Below are 18,555 nucleotides of genomic sequence, written 5' to 3'. Positions count from 1 at the left end.
CGTGTTAGGATGGTATGAAACTTAAAAAGGTAATAGTTGCCCCATTTATCCTGCTGTCTTTGATCTGCCCAAGGGATTTAACATTAATACGTTAAGTCCCTCAGCTTTAGGTTCATTCCTGGGAAGCAGACTCTGAGATGGAGTTAAGTATGCAGGTTGTTTACCAGGGAGTGCCTGGGATCAGCCCCTGGGCAGGGAGGGAAGGAGGCAGGATGGGCAGGGGGAGAAGTCAAGCTGGGATGCAGCCCACTGACAGCTGGGGGACCCCTTGGGGAGCTCTAGAACTGTCCTGAGTTGGGTTGAGAAGCCCAGGTCTTGATCTTGGGCAATGCATCAATCTGTTCTTAGATATCGGCCTCTCCAGGATAGGGTATGACCTTGACAGAGGCGACTCTTGCATTCCTGGCTACACCACCTGGGCAACTGGGAAAACAGCCCTCCATTGACAGGAGATCTGGGCAGCTCATCACAGAGCGCTCTGCAGCTCTGACCAACTCCTGCTATTTATTTTCTGCGAAAACAACTTAACATTCATTCCTTCTAAATTCCCTTAGAGGCACAATCTGGTTACCAAGGTTATGAGAAATTATTTATGAACAGAGTTTGCATTCATCAGCTCAAGCATCAAACATTCTCAGCTTAATACCAAGTTCATTTCCAATTTGACTACTTTGGGTGATATTTAATAATGAATGTATTTTTTTATTTTAAAAGTTTTGGTTTTCACTTAAAACCCTGCTGTTGTAAAGAACACCTGATAGAATGAATCAATAGCATACATAGTTTTGCTTTCCCCCTTTAATTGCCATGAATGCCCAACTCACTCTTGGCTGCTGTGCTGTGGATGAACCCACCAAGCAGAGCCCTCCTAATGGCATCCTTCTGTCCTGGTGAAGGTCACAGTGCTGGAGGACAATGACGCCTTTGCCCAGTACCACTACCTGGTGACAATTTATACCGGACACCGGAGGGGGGCAGCCACTTCCTCAAAGGTACCTGACCTGCAAGACACCTCGGTTGATCAGCACGTCCCACTCAGCAAAGCACCTGCCAGTCCGTTGTTGAGTTACTTTAGCCCAGTGGATTTTGTTGTAGGGTTTTTTCACTTTTGCTTTTTTTTTTTTTTTGAGAAAAGTATCTTTTTGCCAGACAAAATAACACCCTAAGCCCCAATATTTAAAAATATAAAGGAGGAATGGATTAAGGGAGAGTTGGGGTCTGGTACTGTACTCACTGGTCTTCTCATTTAATCCTATTAAAAAATAATTCAGACAGCTGGTTACCTACACACAAATGTGCTCACATATGAAGAACAGTCAGTAGACTATTATCAATGAATAAAGGGGAAAACAGAATTTCTAAGAGAAAGGGGAGAAAGGAAAGAAACAAACAATGGCAACCATTTGAAAACGAGCCTTGAATTACGTTTTTTAGGAAAACTGATAAGCTGGCATCCATCTGTCCCTGAAAAGGCTGACTAGAGGTCATGAGGACACAATTCCATTTGTTTATGAATTCTCTGAAATCCTTAAATTTAGCTGTGGAGCATACAGCAGGTGGTCTCTGTCATGTCTCAGCATCCTTAGTTAAGTCTGGCCTCACCCTATCACTCATCAGAAGGTAGCATCCCCTGCAGCAGCCTCCAAGCTTCCTTTACTGAAACTGTGCTCCATGGAACTCCACGGAACACAGTTTGAGAACCACAGGCACTGTGTGTACTATCCTGGAGAAATCTCCATTGTTTTTTTTGTTTTTGTTTTTTATTAATTAATTAATTATTTTTTGGCTGAGTTGGGTCTTCGCTGCTGTGCGCGGGCTTTCTCTAGTTGCGGCAAGCGGGGGCTACTCTTCGTTGCAGTGTGAGGGCTTCTCATTGCGGTGGCTTCTCTTGTTGTGGAGCACGGGTTCTAGGCATGCGGGCTGCAGTAGTTGTGGCTTGAGGGCTCTAGAGTACAGGCTCAGTAGTTGTGGCCCACAGGCTTAGTTGCTCCACGGCATGTGGGATCTTCCCAGTCCAGGGCTTGAACCCGTGTCCCTGCATTGGCAGGCAGATTCTTAACCACTGCACCACCAGGGAAGTCCCTGTTTTTTTAAAAAATGACATTAGGCTCCATGAGAGCAGGACATGTGTCCACTTACATTTTACTGTTTATTTTTAAAATCTTATTATTTTTATTTATGTATATTTTTATTTATTTTTATTTTTTTATTTTTTTGCGGTACGCGGGCCTCTCACTGCTGTGGCCTCTCCCGTTGCGGAGCACAGGCTCCGGACGTGCAGGCCCAGCAGCCATGGCTCACGGGCCCAGCCGCTCCGCAGCATGTGGGATCCTCCCAGACCGGGACACGAACCCGCGTCCCCTGCATCGGCAGGCGGGCTCTCAACCACTGCGCCACCAGGGAAGCCCTATTTATTTTTATTTAAATTAAAAAAAAATTTTACTGCTGCATCTTAGGGCCTCAACCAGCTAACATAGAGTAAGTGCTCAGTAACTATTTGTTGAATAATTGCAGGAATCACTTTCATCCATCTAATGAAACATCCATCCCACTTCCATTTGACACTGAAGAGCTGACCTTACAGGGAAAGAAAGAATGAAAATCTGTGATCCATAGGCCATTTCTCTTCTTGAAGAGTTGCAGTCACCTTTCAATTGATACTGTCTTAGTTCGGTGCTCCTGGCACAGTGGTTCTCAATTGGTTGGCCCCCAGGGACAGCTAGCAATGCTGGAAGTGGTTTTGGTTGTCACAACTTGGGAGAGGAAGAGATGCTACTGACACCTAGCGAGTAGAGGCCAGGGATGGTGCTAAACATCCTGCAGCACACAGGACAGCCCCAGAGCAAGGAATTATCTGACTGAGAAAGTCTACAGTGGAGACTCTGCTGTAGAAGCCGACTCTGAAACAAGGATTCAAGCACAGGTAGTTGATCTGAGAGGGGATCCCAGGACACCACATACAGGAGTGGGAAGCCAGGTAGGGAAGGGAAGGAACAAATAAGGGGCGCATAATCAACCCCATTACCCCTGTGGGCAACTGCAGCCCAATCCCACTGGGGAACTCTGGAAAACAGTAAGGAACGTGGGCCTCAAAGTCATCCCAGCTGAGGACTAAGTGAACTGGGTTATTTATCCACCAATCCCCCCAGGCATTGGTGGAAAATGGCTTGCAGGGGCCATCAGTTCTCTGCTACCTTCAACCTGCTGCTCTAACAGCCAAAGAAACCCCCAGGGAAAGAGGCACAGCTGCTGGCAGTTGGACGTGGGAACCCCACCGTGGTGAGGCTGAGTGATGGATGTCAGTGGAGCATAGGTGTCATCTGCTGTAGTTGGTTTTGGCTCAGGAAATCAGGCATGGCCACCAGCCATCACCAGGATGGCTTCAGAAAAATACAGATTCCTGAGCCCTGTGCCCAGTATTCTTGGTAGGTCTGGAGTGGGGCCTGGGAATATGTATTTTCAAAGTAGTGGGCCGTCATTCATTCCTGTCTCAGAGCCGGGAACTCTGGGAGGCACTGAGAATATAATCGCTAGGGAGAAAAACCAGTTCTTGCCCTACGGCCCTTTCAAATAAATATTCGAGAAGTCTGAAAAGGTCATCAGGAAGCATTTTATGAGTATAACTCATCTCCAGGATGTAAATGCTGATAGTGTCACCCCAAAATCTTCACACAACTGAAAAATAACTCTGGCAGGTCCAAGATGGGAGGAGAGGAGGTGAAAAGGCCATGCTTTGTTGGGTTTCATTGGTTTTTCAACACCTCCAGTGAAACACGGGGCTCAGTTACCACGTGGAGCTGGCCACTACTGGTCTCTGGATTTCAGGTGACTGTCACCCTATATGGCCTGGATGGAGAGAGTGAGCCCCACCACCTGTCAGACCCCGACATCCCGGGTTTTGAGTGAGGAGGAGTGAATGTGTTCTTACTCTCCACCCTGTTTCCCCTGGGGGAGCTGAGGGGCCTGCGGCTATGGCATGACAACTCAGGGGACCAGCCATCCTGGTGAGTCAGGGGTGGGTAAACCACAAGCACCTACTAAGTGCCACGACCAAGGCTGGGCATTGTGCATTTGCTGCTTTGCTGGTCCTCATGAGCCTCTGTAAGACACATAGAATGGATCCCCATTTCACAGATGAGGAAACCAAGGGTCAGAGAGGCCCACCAGTCCACAGGCCACACAATGCTAGTCCCTCCCTTGACACATCTGCAGCATCAACCTGTCATTTAGCCCTCCGTTTTCCCATTTGTAAAATGGGATAGATGCCTATTGCAAAGACAAACCCTGCCCAATACGAGGAAAGCAGATGAGACATTGGGCTGATTCTCCAGTAGGAGACCTAAGAACAGCTCTTCTGCAGAGCACTAAGTTAGGTCTTCCTGTGCTTTTCTCACTGGATGCTCACAGTGACCCTCTGGAACAAGCACTGTTATTATCCTTGTTTTATAGGTGGGAAAATCTAAGCTCGGGAAAGATAACTGACCTGCCCAGGTCACACAGCTGGCAAGCTCAGAGCCAAGACTCCTTCCCACTGTCTGAGGCCAAAACTAGTGACCCAGATGGGTGATCTCCAGCCTGAACACTCATCGGTGGCTGGCAGCTTTAGGAAAACACAGCATTTAGACCACTGTCTTTGACTCATTTAAGACGAAAACACTAATACATTAATGCTTTAAGATCCTCAGCTGCAGGGCTGGTTCCTGGGAAGCGGCTCTGAGATGGAGTTGAATATGGAGGCTGTTTATCCAAGGAGTGCCTGGGATCAGCCCCTGGGCAGGGAGGGGAGGAGGTAGGATGGGCAGAAGGAGAAGAGCTTTGATGCAGCCCACAGACAGCTCAGCTGACCACACAGGGGGCTCTGGAGCTGTCCTGAGCTGGGCTGAGATGCCTGGGTTTTGATCACACCCAGGTTCTATACCCAAAGGTCACAGGGGATGTCAGCCTCCCCAGGAGGCTGTGTGACCTCAACAGAGGTAGCTCTTGCATGCCTGATGGGACTATCCTTCCTGAAAGGAGAAAGTGCATGTCAAGAGCTTCTTAGCACAGTCCCCAATGTGCAGTAAATGCTCAATAAAGAGTGCCTTTTGTTATCATTACTCTTATTTCCCTGTAAAGCAACTGCTGCTGGATCTGACCTCCCAGCAGAGGCAAGATGATTTCATTTCTTCCTGGGCCTCAAAGATCTAAATCAGGTTAGATGATCGCCACGAAGTGCTGAATGGACGGTAGGCTCATTCTCTGGATGGAAGCCCACAGGAGGACCAAGTTTCGTGTGCTCAAGCCTGCACCTCCCTATACACACGACAACCTGGCCTTCCTCACTTGTAAAGCCCGGCGACTCTGGGCTTGCTGCCCTGCATGAGGGTTCACAGTTTCAGAATGCACATTCTTGCAGCATATCTGTGAAAACCTGGCAGCCTCCAAGCTGGCGGTCTACACTAGCTGAACTCCCCACATGAGGCCAAATTCACCCACTGATTGGGGCATTTTGATCAAGTCACCAAGAGCAATGAAGAAAAATATAAAGTCTCTTTCCAAGAGTTCTCGTTCTTGGGCTCAGGTTTGGACCTTCATGGGGTCCAAATAAGTCTCATCCCACCACCACATTATCCTCAAAAGTGTGGGTCCCTTCCAGGTACGTAAGCCGGGTGCTGGTGCATGACCTGGCAATGGACCGTAAGTGGTACTTCCTCTGCAACTCGTGGCTGTCCATCAATGTCGGAGACTGTGTCCTTGACAAGGTATTTCCAGTGGCCACAGAGCAGGACAGGAAACAATTCAGGTACTATATTTTCTCTTTTTAAGCAAATGCTCTTTACTTTGTTCTTTCATCTCTAGGGAAGTTGCGTTATAATTCAGTCACAGCCAAATAAAAGCACATTTCAGCTAGTGGGCCGGGGCAGCTCTGAGTGTGTGACATTAATAACCAGCTTTTCTTGTTGCAATGAAACAGCCCTGAAGGGACATGGACCCTCCAAGACAGAATTATCTTCAGGGGGTGATAACAGTTATGGAACACTTATCCATATTTACTTATGAATGTCACAGAATAATACTGTTGACATGAGTGAACAGACTGATCTGAATGGTGATTCAACGTCTGGCCACCTGGAGCTTCTTCTTCATGTTGTTTTATCCTAGATGCAATTTTCAGCATGTTTCCCCTTGCTTTACTCACTCCCTCACCCCCTTTCCTGTCGTGCATCCTTCCACATCTGTCCCCAAACACAAATAAGCAGGTACAAATGTACACACATGCATGTGCGCACACACACACACCACCACAGATCGCTATTTTATAACTTTTTAAATGGCATGCTACTCTAAATATGTTGCCTTTTTTCTTTAATAATATATCACGCACATCCTTCCAGCAGGGTATGTCTGGGTCAAATTTTCCTTATTGGTTGCATGATATTCCACAGAATGGATGTCCCACAACCATTCTCCTATGGATGGGCATTCAGTCTGCTTCTAGTGCATTTACTGCAAGATGACTTTTCCTCCCAGCTGCCACTGTGAGCATCTCAGCCTCCAAGGGGGAAAAAGTCTGAATCAGAGAGACTTGGACCCCAAGAGAGGTATAACAGACGTGGGCACGGATCACAAAGTCCCACACGCCTGCTGTTGACTTGCCGCGTGACCTTGGATATGTCACCGCACCTCTCCAGGTCTCAGCTTCCACATCTGAAAGATGACGAGTTCAATGTGCCTGCCCCGTAGGGGGTCCCAGGTCCCATGAAACGATGTAGTAATGTGCTTGGCACACTATGCGGCTCACACTAAGTACTCAATTACAGAAGCAGGTATTATCTCCGAGTGCATCAGCACATGTGATGCCTAGAAACTCGGCAAGGAGCTCTCTGAAGGCAAAAGCTCCTCATCCCTCCCGTGAATCCCTGGTGCCCAGCAGAGAGCCTGGGACACAGCACCAGGGGCATCAGATATTTGTTGAATAAGGCAAATAACATGGACAATTACTGTTGTTGGCAACTGACCTCTCTCTTTCTGCACCTGTACTCTGAGTCCAGGCCACCGGAACACCCCTGAGTGACAGAGCATCGTACAACCCTGGAGGGTTCTGGCATTGACCAATCAGGACAGGCGGCAGCTGGGAATCTCTACTCTGGATACTCTTAGCAGAATCTGGGCCTTTGAATAGCTCCTGTGGTTAAACTACATTCTACTCATAGGGAAATAATACAGATTCTTTAGGGGAATGTGGTGCCATTTTCAGAAACCCTGTCTCACAATTTTTATTCTCTCAAACTGAGTCTGAACCCAAAGCCTTGGATTTTTAACCACTATTCTCTAATGCCCTAATTATAACAAAACAAACAATATTAGAGTTATATATTATTATTTAAAACTTATAACAAAAATTATTGCTAACACTGATGAACACTCACCTATATGCCAGCTACTTTGCCAAATGCTTTACAAAAATTATCGTCTTTAATCCTTTCAGCAATCCAGTGAGGCAGGTTCTGTTATTACCTCCATTTTACAGATGAGTAAACTGAGGTACAAAGAGTAAAGTAACTTGCCTGAGGTCACACAGTAGTAAAAGGGCCGTCTAGGGTTCCAACCACTCTGTCCAGAGTCCCCATCATTAACTTGAAGTGATGCTACTATGATGCTGTATTTCTTCTATAAAAGAAAAAAACAGATGATGAATTTTAGAAACAAATCCCTCCCTCTCATCCCAGGATTGCTCCAAAGAGACTAGGCTTCTCCCCATTCCTGTCTCCCTAAATGCCTGTCCCTCTCCCCCGGCCTGTCCACAGCCACCTGCTTTTCATGAAGACCTCCACAGGCTTCCAGGATGGCCACATTTGGTACTCCATCTTCAGCAACTCAGCTTGGAGCAACTTCACCCATGCCCACCAGGTGTCCTGCTGCTTCTCACTGCTCCTCTGAACCATACTGACCACCATCATGTTCTGGGGTGTCCCCAAGGACCCAGCTGAGCAAAAGATGGGCTTGGGTAACTCCCACTGTCATGGTGATCAGGGCTAGTGGCTGGTGGACATGAACTGTCACTGCCCCAGAAATGCCTTGCAATTCCAGAGGTCCCAAGACCACCCTCAGGTTCAATAATTCATTAGAAGGATTCACAGTAGTCAGAAATGCCATTATACTCATAATTATTAGAGAAAAGATACAGATCAAAATCAGGAAAGGGAAGAGGCACGTGGGGCAAGGTCCATGGGAGACCAAGCGTGGAGCTTCCAGTTATGATCTCCCAGTGGAGTCTGGACAGCGCTCACTCCTCCTGACAATGTGTGACAACACGCATGGAGTAATGCCAACCAGGGATGCTCACCCAAGCCTTGGTGTCCAAAGTTTTTATCGGGGCATGCTCACATAGACATGGCTGAACCCAGTATGGCTGACCTTAGCCTCCAGCCCCTCCGGAGGTTGAGGTGATACGGTGCAACCAAGGCCCCCACCATAAATCACATTGTTAGCATAGACTATATGGTGTGGCCCAAGACCCCAGGTAAACAAAGGCATACCCACCAGGCAGGACAGCCCAAGGGCTTAGTGGTCACCTCCCAGGAGCCACTCAAGGGGCAGACCTCTCTTTGGGCAAGGTTAACCCTTACTGGAAGTGGGGAGGGGACTCTCCCCTTGACCCCTTCCCTCCATCTGCCCCAGGTAAAATCGAATTCACTTGGCAGGAAGTGATGATTGGGCTGGATGATTGGATTGGGCTCCTCACGTTTCCCATCAACCTCCTGATCGTTCAGATTTTTTGGAACACCCGTCCTTGGGTAACCAAGGAGCAGAACGCTGGGAAATGGGATGGGGGGCCCCCTCAGCCTGGCCCCCTCACCGCAGCCTGTGGAGGATGGTCTTCTGACACCTGAAGCAGCGACCAAGGCAGGTCCTCAACCCCGGCAGTGTGGGGAGCTCTAGCCTGGGCAGAAGGGGGTGGGGACTGGGGTTTGAGGCCTACAACCCACGTTGTCGGACAGCATCAGTCACTAAGATTTGTCAACTGCGTACACATGCACATACACATATGTGCACACAGTACACACATATACCTACACATGCATGCATACACACATGCCACATGTGCACACACTCACCACACACACACCTACAAACGTGTACACATGTGCACGTGTACACACATATACACATATACCTGCACAATGCACACATACGCACACACCTACACATGAATGCATACACACATGCCACGTGTACACATCCACAGACATACACCCCACACCTACATGTACATGTGTGCACATGTACACACATATGCACACCTGAAAACACACCTGCACATGTACACACAAGTGCACACATGCCACATACGCATGTTTACATGCATGTACACACCGGCACATATATTCACACAAACACCTACAACATATACACACATGCACACACATTTTTGCGTACCTACTATGTACAAAATATTATACTTTCAAACAGATTGCAGGCTGGAAGCACACAGAAAAGAATTCCCTCTGCATTCATGCACATGTTAAGCATTTATTGAGCACCTACTGTGTTCCACACTTCAAGGAATACAGCCTGGAACGTATCAGTTGAAATCCTAGAAGAGGGATTTTTATGGGGGACAAAACAGAAGCTCAGGGTGGCCCAACGTCATGTCTCAGTAGGCAGAGCTGGGATTCAGACCCAGATTGTCCAGCCCCAGGGCGAGTGCTCTTGACCACTCTGCTGCCCCCTCACCTGTAGCTCACGTCCCCTTTCCCCTGGGTGACTTGCAGGATTTGTGGAGACTCGTCAGCTCCTTGTTCAAAGCTCTGAAGGTGCCACCCTCTTGCTCGGGCTGGGACTTCGCGAACTCAATGGACATCAACCAACTGCTGGCCTTGGTGGAAGACGTCATCTGTCAGCAGAACAAAGCAGGGCAGGTGTTCTGGAAGGAAGCCAGCCAGACAGGGGGCCCTTTAACACTCACTCTTGGGTCTGTGCAAGTGAAAGGTGAGTCCTAACATTTCTGGGCCGAGAGGGGGCATGTTGGAGCCAGGTGGATGCAGGACCAAGGGCCACGTCTGTATCACTATCACGAGGGAGTCAAGAAGTCCTACTGGGGGGGTCTCCCTCACCAGCCTCCACTCCAACCACCGCCTCCCTCGCAGTACCACAGGCATCCTGCTCTCCACACAATGCCAAGCTGCCTTCCCACTAAGGCCTGCACACATGCTTGTCCTCTGATCTAGAACGTTCTTTCTCCTCTCTTCACTTGGCCAATGCCTACTCACACTTTATTCTTGGCTGATGTGTCCCTTCCTCAGGGGAGCAACCCAACCTCTGAGCCCACAACAGGGTCTCCAACCATGTGCTCTTTAGCCCCTAAGCATCTCTTGCACTGCTTTCACATTGCTTGTTGCCAAATCATGAATTGTGTGAAGAGCTGCACATATGTATTGCACATTATTCTGGTTTGAGCTAGTCTCTCTGGCTCTGCTCTTGCCCCTTTCCTTTCCATCTTCCACCCAGATCGCTGCCTCCAGTGTTTAGATCAGGCTGTCCAATAGAACTTCCCACAGTGACAGAAATGGTCTATATCTGCACTGACCAATATGGCAGCCACTAGCCACATGGAGCTATTGACACTTGAAATGTAGCTAGTGTGACTAGGGAACTAAATTTTTTATTTTAATTCTAAATTTTATAAATAAGTTTATAAAAAAAAAACTAAACCATATATATCTTCCCATAAAAACCTGTTCCTCTTCCTTGTTATTCCTATGAAATCTTTATTCCTATGAAATACTAAAAATTCAGAATCACCTTCTCTTTCTCCTGCAACCCTCGCTTGCAATTCATACACACCTTTGAAAATATCTTTTGAGGGACTACTCTGGTGGTGCAGTGGATAAGACTCTGCACTCCCAACTCAGGGAGCCGGGGTTCAATCTCTGGTCAGGGAACTAGAAAAAAAAAAATTTTAATTTTAAAAAGTCACATGTGGCAAGTGGCTACCATATTGGATGGTGTGGGTTAAGAATGCTGCCATTTTTAAAACACAAGGCTGGTCACAGTCTAAACCTTGTTTAGAATATAAAAATGGGGTCTATAGATTAGGGAGTTTGAATTCATGACTCTTGGCTCCACCTCTGATACAGTGAATTAAGTTTTCTAAGGTGAGGCCAGGAATCTGCATTTTTTACCAGTCACTTTTGTGACTGTTATGCACACTGAATGTTGAGAGCCACTGTCCTCAAGACCAGGTCCCAAGTCCTTACTGTAGCACTCCCTCCTGGCCAGGCCTATGCTGACCCCATGGTCAGCCCTACTTTGACCCCCGTGTTCCAGCCACTCTGGAGCATTAGCCCTGAAGAGCTGGGCTTGGGCTGCCCATGAAGGTCGTCCCTGCAGTAGCTCTGCTGATGCCCACGCTGGACACTTGGCCCTGTTTGGGGTCTTTCGGGTTTGGGGGACTTTGGCATTCACAGCATGGGCCTTAGAACCAGGACTCTGGAGTTGGCCAGACCTGGGGCTCTCCCAGATGCCAAAGCAGCTGTGCAACTTTGGACAGTTGTTTAACCTCTCTGAGACTATTTCCTCCCCCCTATAAAACAGAAGCGCTGATCCACCCAGCTCCTTGGCTTGTTTTGAGGACTGAATGAGATCATACGAGTCTGACACAAAGCAAGGATTCAGTAAGTGTTTATGATTGCAAATGATGGTATCTTCCGGAAATATTGCCAGAACGCTTACGAAGGCTGTTGATGCTGGAACCATTAGCTGTGGCTTCAGTGATGGAGGCCCAGGAGGGAGGGGGAGGTAGAAGGCCTGAGTCAGAGGGAGTCAGAGTCAATGCTGCCAGGTCTTTACCAACATCGGGTCTGAGCCACAGCCTTCTCCACATCACTTGTTATTTTCTCATTCACTTCTCACTGGTGACTGGGGAGGGGTCCTGGGGTCAGGGTGCTCCATTTTGCCATGCTCTATATCCAGTTTCACGCACCCCTTGTGAAGATGCACACTGGTCCAGACCTGGGCCCTTCCTGTCCCAGGAGAATGTGCCCCTGGGCACCGGCCTCCCAGCTCAGGCTCCAGGGGCCCAGGCCTGGTTCCACCTGGAGAGTCCAAGCTTCCCTTAGAAGGCTCAGGGAATAATGCAAAGGTTCAAATTTGTTTTTTTCTTGCAATGAATATGTATTACCTCTGTAATTTAAAACAAAAAACACCTTTTTTTTTTAGTTTTTTTGTTTTAAATATCAATGTTCTTTAAAAATAAATTTATTTATTTATTTATTTTTGGCTGTGTTGGGTCTTTGTTGCTGCGCATGGGCTTTCTCTAGCTGCGGCAGGCGGGGGCTACTCTTCATTGCGGTGGCTTCTCTTGTTGCGGAGCACAGGCTCTAGGCCTGTGGGCTTCAGTACTTGAGGCTCACGGGCTGTAGAGAGCAGTCTCAGTATTTGTGGTGCGCGGGCTTAGCTGCTCCATGGCATGTGGGATCTTCCCAGACCAGGGCTCGAACCCGTGTCCCCTGCACTGGCAGATGGATTCGTAACCACTGCGCCACCAGGGAAGCCCAACACCTTTGTTTTTTTTTAAAAAGAAACAACTTAAGGAAACTGAAATTTGAACAAACGAACTGTAGAAAAACATTCAGAGATAACAGGGAGAAACTTCTCCACTGACTGGTTGTTTCACGCTATTAAGGGACTATCATTATTGTTTTAAAAACTGATAATGACACATTGTGGTTTTGTTTTTAAAAGGAGTCCTCTTCTTCCATAGAAGCATATTAAAATATTTAGTGTCAGGACGTGGGGCTTGGAATTTACTTCAAAATAATCCACATGGAGAGGGTGGGTGGGGTGCAGGCGAAACAGGACTGGTAATAAGATGAGGCGATAATTTTGAGCAATGGGTATAGGTTCATCTCATCATTCTCTTTACTTTTGTAATTTAAATTTTTTCATAATAAAAAGTTAAAAACAAACGATTAAGACTTATACCGTCTTTGGCAACAGGCAAACTTGGGTTCAAATTCAAATCTTGTACGTATTAAAATATTTGCTGATAAGAGAACATTATGTCTAGGATTTGCCTAAGGTACTGCAGGAAAAAAAAATTGGAGGGCTGAGGCGAGACAGTTTTGGCAAAATGTGGGTAATTGCTGCAGGAGGGCAATGGGTATACTATTCTTGTCTCTTCTACGTATATGGAAATTTTGAAAATGCCCTTCATAAAAGACTAAAAGAGGAACATTCAAATCCTAACTGACCATATGAGCCAAGTATCCCATCTTTCTGAACCTCAGATTCCCCATGGTTTGGCACACAGTAAGCGATCGATACAAGAAACCCATTACTAACGCTCCTGTTTCTATTGCACACAGTCTGCTCTGTCACTCAGCACCAGCTGATGCTCTTTCTCTCCCTTGTCCTCCAGAAGAAATGCAGTGCCCCAGGCCCGAGGTGGGCCCAAGAGACGCTGGGAAGGACTGTGCCTACAGGCAGTGTCTCTACCTTCAGTGGAGCACCTACAGCAAGAGCTGCTGTTGCTGGAGCCCCAGGGCTTTTCCCAGGTCCAAAGCCACACCCAGGCACTGGGGCAGCTGCAGACCCTGAAGGGTTGCCTAGGGGGACAGCCCAGAACCCCGCCTCCAGCACACTTGAGGTAATACACTCCCTTGGGTGCTCCCAGCCTGGGGCCTGCAGGGAGAGCACATCCCGATACCTTGGAAGGTTATTCATCCAGATCTCCCCAAGAAGCAGCGATTATGGACTGCACAAATTCAGGGAAGAGGACTTTGAACAGGGTGATTTTGCCAGATGACAGTTAGAGCCCTTTGTACAGCACTTTACAGTTTATAACCATTTTCACGTGGGTGTTTCCTAGCTGCACACTCTTGGACAAGCCCCTCATCCTCTCTGAGCCATAGCTTCCTTACCTGTAACATGGGAATGATAATGCCTATCTCCTGGTTCAAACCTAAGAAGAATTTAAAAGGGCCTGGTCCATGAAGAGCAGCATGTGGGCTAAGCGTGGAAGGGCCTGGAGACCAAAGTCCTCTCCAGGGTCCCATTGTCACTGCTGGCATAGCAAACATTTTGTTTACCAAACATTTGCTTTCATCTCCATGTGAACTGCCTTCCTCCCCTTTGAGGTCCCAAACCCCTACCCCCTTTTTCTCTGAGATGCCACATAACCCTCAGTTGCCTAACTTGTCCTTGAGCGTTATATTCTTCTGGAGCCCCTATATATATGTAATTAAATTTTTTTTTCTCCTGTTAATCTGTCTCGTGTTAATTAGACCAGCCAGAAGAATCTAGAAAGGGTAGAGGGAAATTTTTTTTCTTCCCCAACAACAGCACCATAATTCAGTGAAAAAATGACCATTTTTTTGAGATGTATTCTAAAATAATTGGTGATGATTTTATATTACGTATGAAATTTATTTTTAAATATTCCAGAAAAAAAAGAAAGCATGTGGGGATAGATGATACACGTTTGACAAGGAGGTGATGATTGTTGAAAGTAGTTGATGAGGGTTCACTGTACTCACTGATTTCCGTATAATGGGGAGTTTTCATAATAAAAACTTAAGTACCAGCCTTCTAGGCTTGCCATGAGGAATAACAGATAAAACCTGTATAAAGCAGTTTGCATGGGGACTGGCTCCTAGTAAGCACTGAATAAAGGTGACCTGAATAGAATATATGTATGTGTACCGTATAGAATACAGAATAGGATAGAGGAGAATACTGAGGGTCTGAGGGGTTAAGGAGCTTGGCCAAGGTCACGCAGCTGGTAGGGTTGGGGCAGGGTTTGAACTGGAGCCCAAATGGTGCCCCCCTGATTATACCCATCCTCTCTTGCAGCTCCGGGCAGGCGAGCAAGCCCCCTCAAGGCCTCCCCTGGGTGTGTCCTGGTGGGCTGGCTCCTGGTGGCAGCCACCAGCGGAGTGGCAGCCTTCTTCACCATGCTCTTATGGCCTGCACTACGGGCGGGTCAGCCCCCTCAAGTGGCTCACCTCCATGGCCGTCTCCTTCGTGGAGAGTGTGTTTGTCACCCAGACCCTGAAGGTCAGGACCCCTGTGTGGCTGCCCTCCTGCCCTCCTTCCCTCCACCCATGATTTCCCTCCTGCCAGCTGCCCAGTTCTTAGGCTTCAGCAATTCCTTCATCTATTCAATCTATTCATTCAACAAACCCACTTGGAGCACCACTTCTGGGTGGACCTGGGGCAGCAAGGTAACTACCAGGATAACCCATGCTCCCTCAGGGCCAGATGCTGACATTTCATCATCACAATCACCCTTAGGAGGGGCCTCACCTCCATTTTACAGATGAGAAAACCTGAGGTTAAGAGAATAAGGTCACCAAAAAATCTTGCCCTTAGGCCACATGTATAAATAGGAATGATATCATATTTCCTCAGGTCTAGGATGCTTTTGATTGTGAGATGAGCCAGCAACTTACACAAACTTTACCTTCAGAAAAAAACCCACCAAGCCATTAAATGTGTGCATGAACTGGAAATACTCCTATTTCTGAAAATGTAAAATTACGCAAGAGAGCAGTGAGAGTCAAAGAGACCCTGAGCCCCGCCTGGAAGGAGCCAGGCAGCAGGAATACTGTGTCGGGGGAGCTGCAGAAGTGAGGGAATATTTAGAGAAAATCCTTCCACCTACGAGGCATCACAGAATCCCCCACCCTCATTCTTCCCTGAACAGCCTTCGTCAGAGACTTAAACAGCTCCTGACACCTCCCTCAATCTAGTCTGAGAATATTAAGAACAGAGTCCTGAACCTTTTTGTTCCCCAATCAAACCACAGAATCCTTCTGTGCTTGTGCACTGAAGGTGCACAGACAATGTAATGGAAGGAATTACTTAACACGGAAAGAAAGGGAGGGAGGGAAGGAGGGAGGAGGCAGGTGTAAGCAGCTATGCTAGTGAGTCACCAGGCTGAGGGGTAGGAGAAAGGCCAGCAGGTGGGAGGGCTGGAGAATGCCGGAAGCAGCGTGAGCTCAAGGATTTGCTGGTCTCTGCCTGGTTGGTGGCCAGGCACGCAAGCCCTGCCCCTGACCCTTTATGACCACGTCCCCTCTCTGCAGAGGATGGCTTCCCCAGAGCATGGCTCCTGCACCCAGGACACAAGTGTGGCTCCCGTTCTACCCAAGCTCAGACCAGGAATTGACAGGGAGTTTCCAACACAGGCTTGGGGTTCACAGTGGGTGCCTTCCAGGTGCTGGGGTTCGCTGCTTTCTTTGCGCTGGTGTTGAAGACAGTGGAGGATGAGGAGGAGCCTGTGGCCCCCCTCCCGGGACGTGTCTCTGGCCCAGGTAATGGTGCCCGGGTGCAGGCAGGGCTCTGGAACCTGACAAGGCTGGGAAAGCCCCGTGGAGCCCAGACACTGGGTGGTCCCGGCCTCAAGCCTTCGCTCCCCATCAGCCTTCACCCTGACTATTGAAGCACCCCCAATCCATCCAGGGACAAGTGACTCTTCCTCTGTCTCTTGGGCAACCTGTTCCTCCCCTATCCGAGCCCTTCTGTCTGACACCTAAGCATGAAGAGGCACCATGGGGTCCACGTTCTTCAAGGGCCATCATCCTCTGTGTAATCCCAAGCAGGCAGCTTTCTTCCCCAGGGCTCAGGTCATTAGACAACCAAAAAACAACAAGCTTGTGTGCGTGAGGGGTGTGAGGGAGCTATAATTAGGGTTCTAAGACAAAGGTCTGCAAACAACAGCCAGGGGGCCAAATCTAGCCCAGCGCCTGTTTTTGTAAAGAGTTTTAGTGGAACACAGCCATGCTGACTGGTCAGAGGAGCCCACGACCAGCCCTCTTCCCCCCAACCTGATTTCTCACTTCCCAGCCAAAACTCCTGAGGGTGTCTCCAATAAGAGAATTACAAAAAACAAACAAGCAAGCAGAACAGATTCAACACTCTAATAGTCTACACAGAGATTTTGACTTTCAGGGGAAGTAAAACGGGAACAAACGAAAGCCCACATCCCTACGTCATCATGCAGTGTGGTGACCTCCTCATGGGACTGTATTCTTCTGCCCTACAATAGGGATTTGGCTTTGTAGATCCAAAAAGTCCATTAAAACCATCTTCCCAAGTCAAAAGAGTAATTTTTCTCCAAAGAGACGACAGCCTCCTGACCAATCAAATATTCATTCAGTAATTCCTTTGGCAATTATCCAGGGAGTACTTTCTGTGTGCCAGGCAGTACAATGGCTTCGGAACATGATTTACATAAAATCCAGTCATTGTAAGTGTATAATTACTGATTTTAGTAAATTTATAGAGTCGTGCAACTATCACCACAATTCAGATTTAGAACAGCTTTTTGGAACTTACCTCCAAAAGTTCCCTCTTGCCCATTTGAAGTCAATCCCCACTCTCAGCCTCAGCCCTGGCAACACAGCACTGACTGGAGGGAACAGGCTGCTGCTCTTGGAATGAACAGCCCATCTGGGAAGACGCATTAAACAAGTAAATGCACAAAACGACTTGTAAGAGAGAATGAGGGGGCAGAATAAGAGGGTGGCTCCTAGAGGATGGGAGAGGGAGGGTCTGAACACTGGGCATGTGCAAAGGCCCTGAGGTGGGACAAGAGCTTGTCATTTTATAGCAATTACTGACAGGGTGGCCAGAGCATGGGGAGCTGTGTGTGCATGGAAGGAATGCTTCAAGATGAGGGCAGAGAGGTGGATGGGGAGCAGGTCATACAGGGCCCTGTAGGGCCCGGGGCCATGCCGGGGTTTTGGAGTGTTTGAAATAGGAGAGCAGCATGATTGGACTTGTGATTTTGTGACTGCTCTTGGAGACCAGAGGTATTGGGTCAAAAGTAGAAGTGCGGAGGCCAGTAGGAAGACTACTGAAATGGTCCGGACTAGAGGTGGCATGCATTAGCAGTGGGGGTGGACAGAGGGGCATGGATCCAAAGGATAGCTGGGTCAATATACCCCTATCAGACTGGCTAGAAAGAGTGATAACACCAAATGCTGACAAGGACGCAGAGAAACTGGAGCATTCATACGTTGCTGGTGGGAATGTAAAATGGTACAGCCATTCTGGAAAAGTTTGGCGGTTCCTTTCAAAACTAAAAATGGGCTTACCATACACCCCAGAAATTACACTCTTGGGCATTTATCCCAGAGAAATGAAGAATTATTTTCATACAGGAACTTGTACACAAATGTTCACAGAAGCTTCATTTGTAACAGTCAAAAGATATTTAGCCACTCCTAGGAATCTACCCAGGAGAAATGAAAATATATGTCCACACAACACATTCATAGCAACATTATTCTTAATAGACCAAACTAGGAGTAATCCAAATGTCCATCAACAGGTGAATGGATAAACAAAAGGTAGTATGTCAGTACAATGGAATATTACTCAACAATAAAAAGAAACTAACTACAGGGAATTCCCTGGCGGTCCATTGGTTAGGACTCTTGCGCTTCCACTGCAGGGGGCCCAGGTCTGACTCCTGGTCAGGGAACTAAGGTCCTGCAAGCCACATGGTGCGGGAGAAAAAAAAAAAAAAGAAAGGGAAAGAAAAAGAAACGAACTACTAATATACAC

The 18,555-nt window shown here is 47.8% G+C and overlaps 1 protein-coding gene across 1 annotated transcript in view; it reads left to right on the top strand.

Moving 5' to 3' along the window:
* Positions 1–18,555, top strand: part of LOC132416076 (polycystin-1-like protein 2) — an 83,225-nt gene that overhangs the window by 57,027 nt on the left and 7,643 nt on the right. Inside the window, 13 exon segments of the mRNA XM_059999304.1 lie at positions 904–992; positions 3,826–4,004; positions 5,636–5,782; positions 7,788–7,987; positions 8,662–8,822; positions 8,824–8,886; positions 9,756–9,972; positions 13,403–13,483; positions 13,486–13,630; positions 14,836–14,874; positions 14,876–14,942; positions 14,944–15,039; positions 16,202–16,298. Coding sequence (XP_059855287.1) covers positions 904–992; positions 3,826–4,004; positions 5,636–5,782; positions 7,788–7,987; positions 8,662–8,822; positions 8,824–8,886; positions 9,756–9,972; positions 13,403–13,483; positions 13,486–13,630; positions 14,836–14,874; positions 14,876–14,942; positions 14,944–15,039; positions 16,202–16,298 — 1,581 coding nt within the window.

The sequence above is a fragment of the Delphinus delphis genome, chromosome 20 (assembly GCF_949987515.2).
Source record: "Delphinus delphis chromosome 20, mDelDel1.2, whole genome shotgun sequence".
NCBI classification, from domain to species: Eukaryota; Metazoa; Chordata; class Mammalia; order Artiodactyla; family Delphinidae; genus Delphinus; species Delphinus delphis.
Note: the sequence above shows the minus strand (reverse complement) of the source record. Positions and strands in the feature narration are given on the sequence as shown.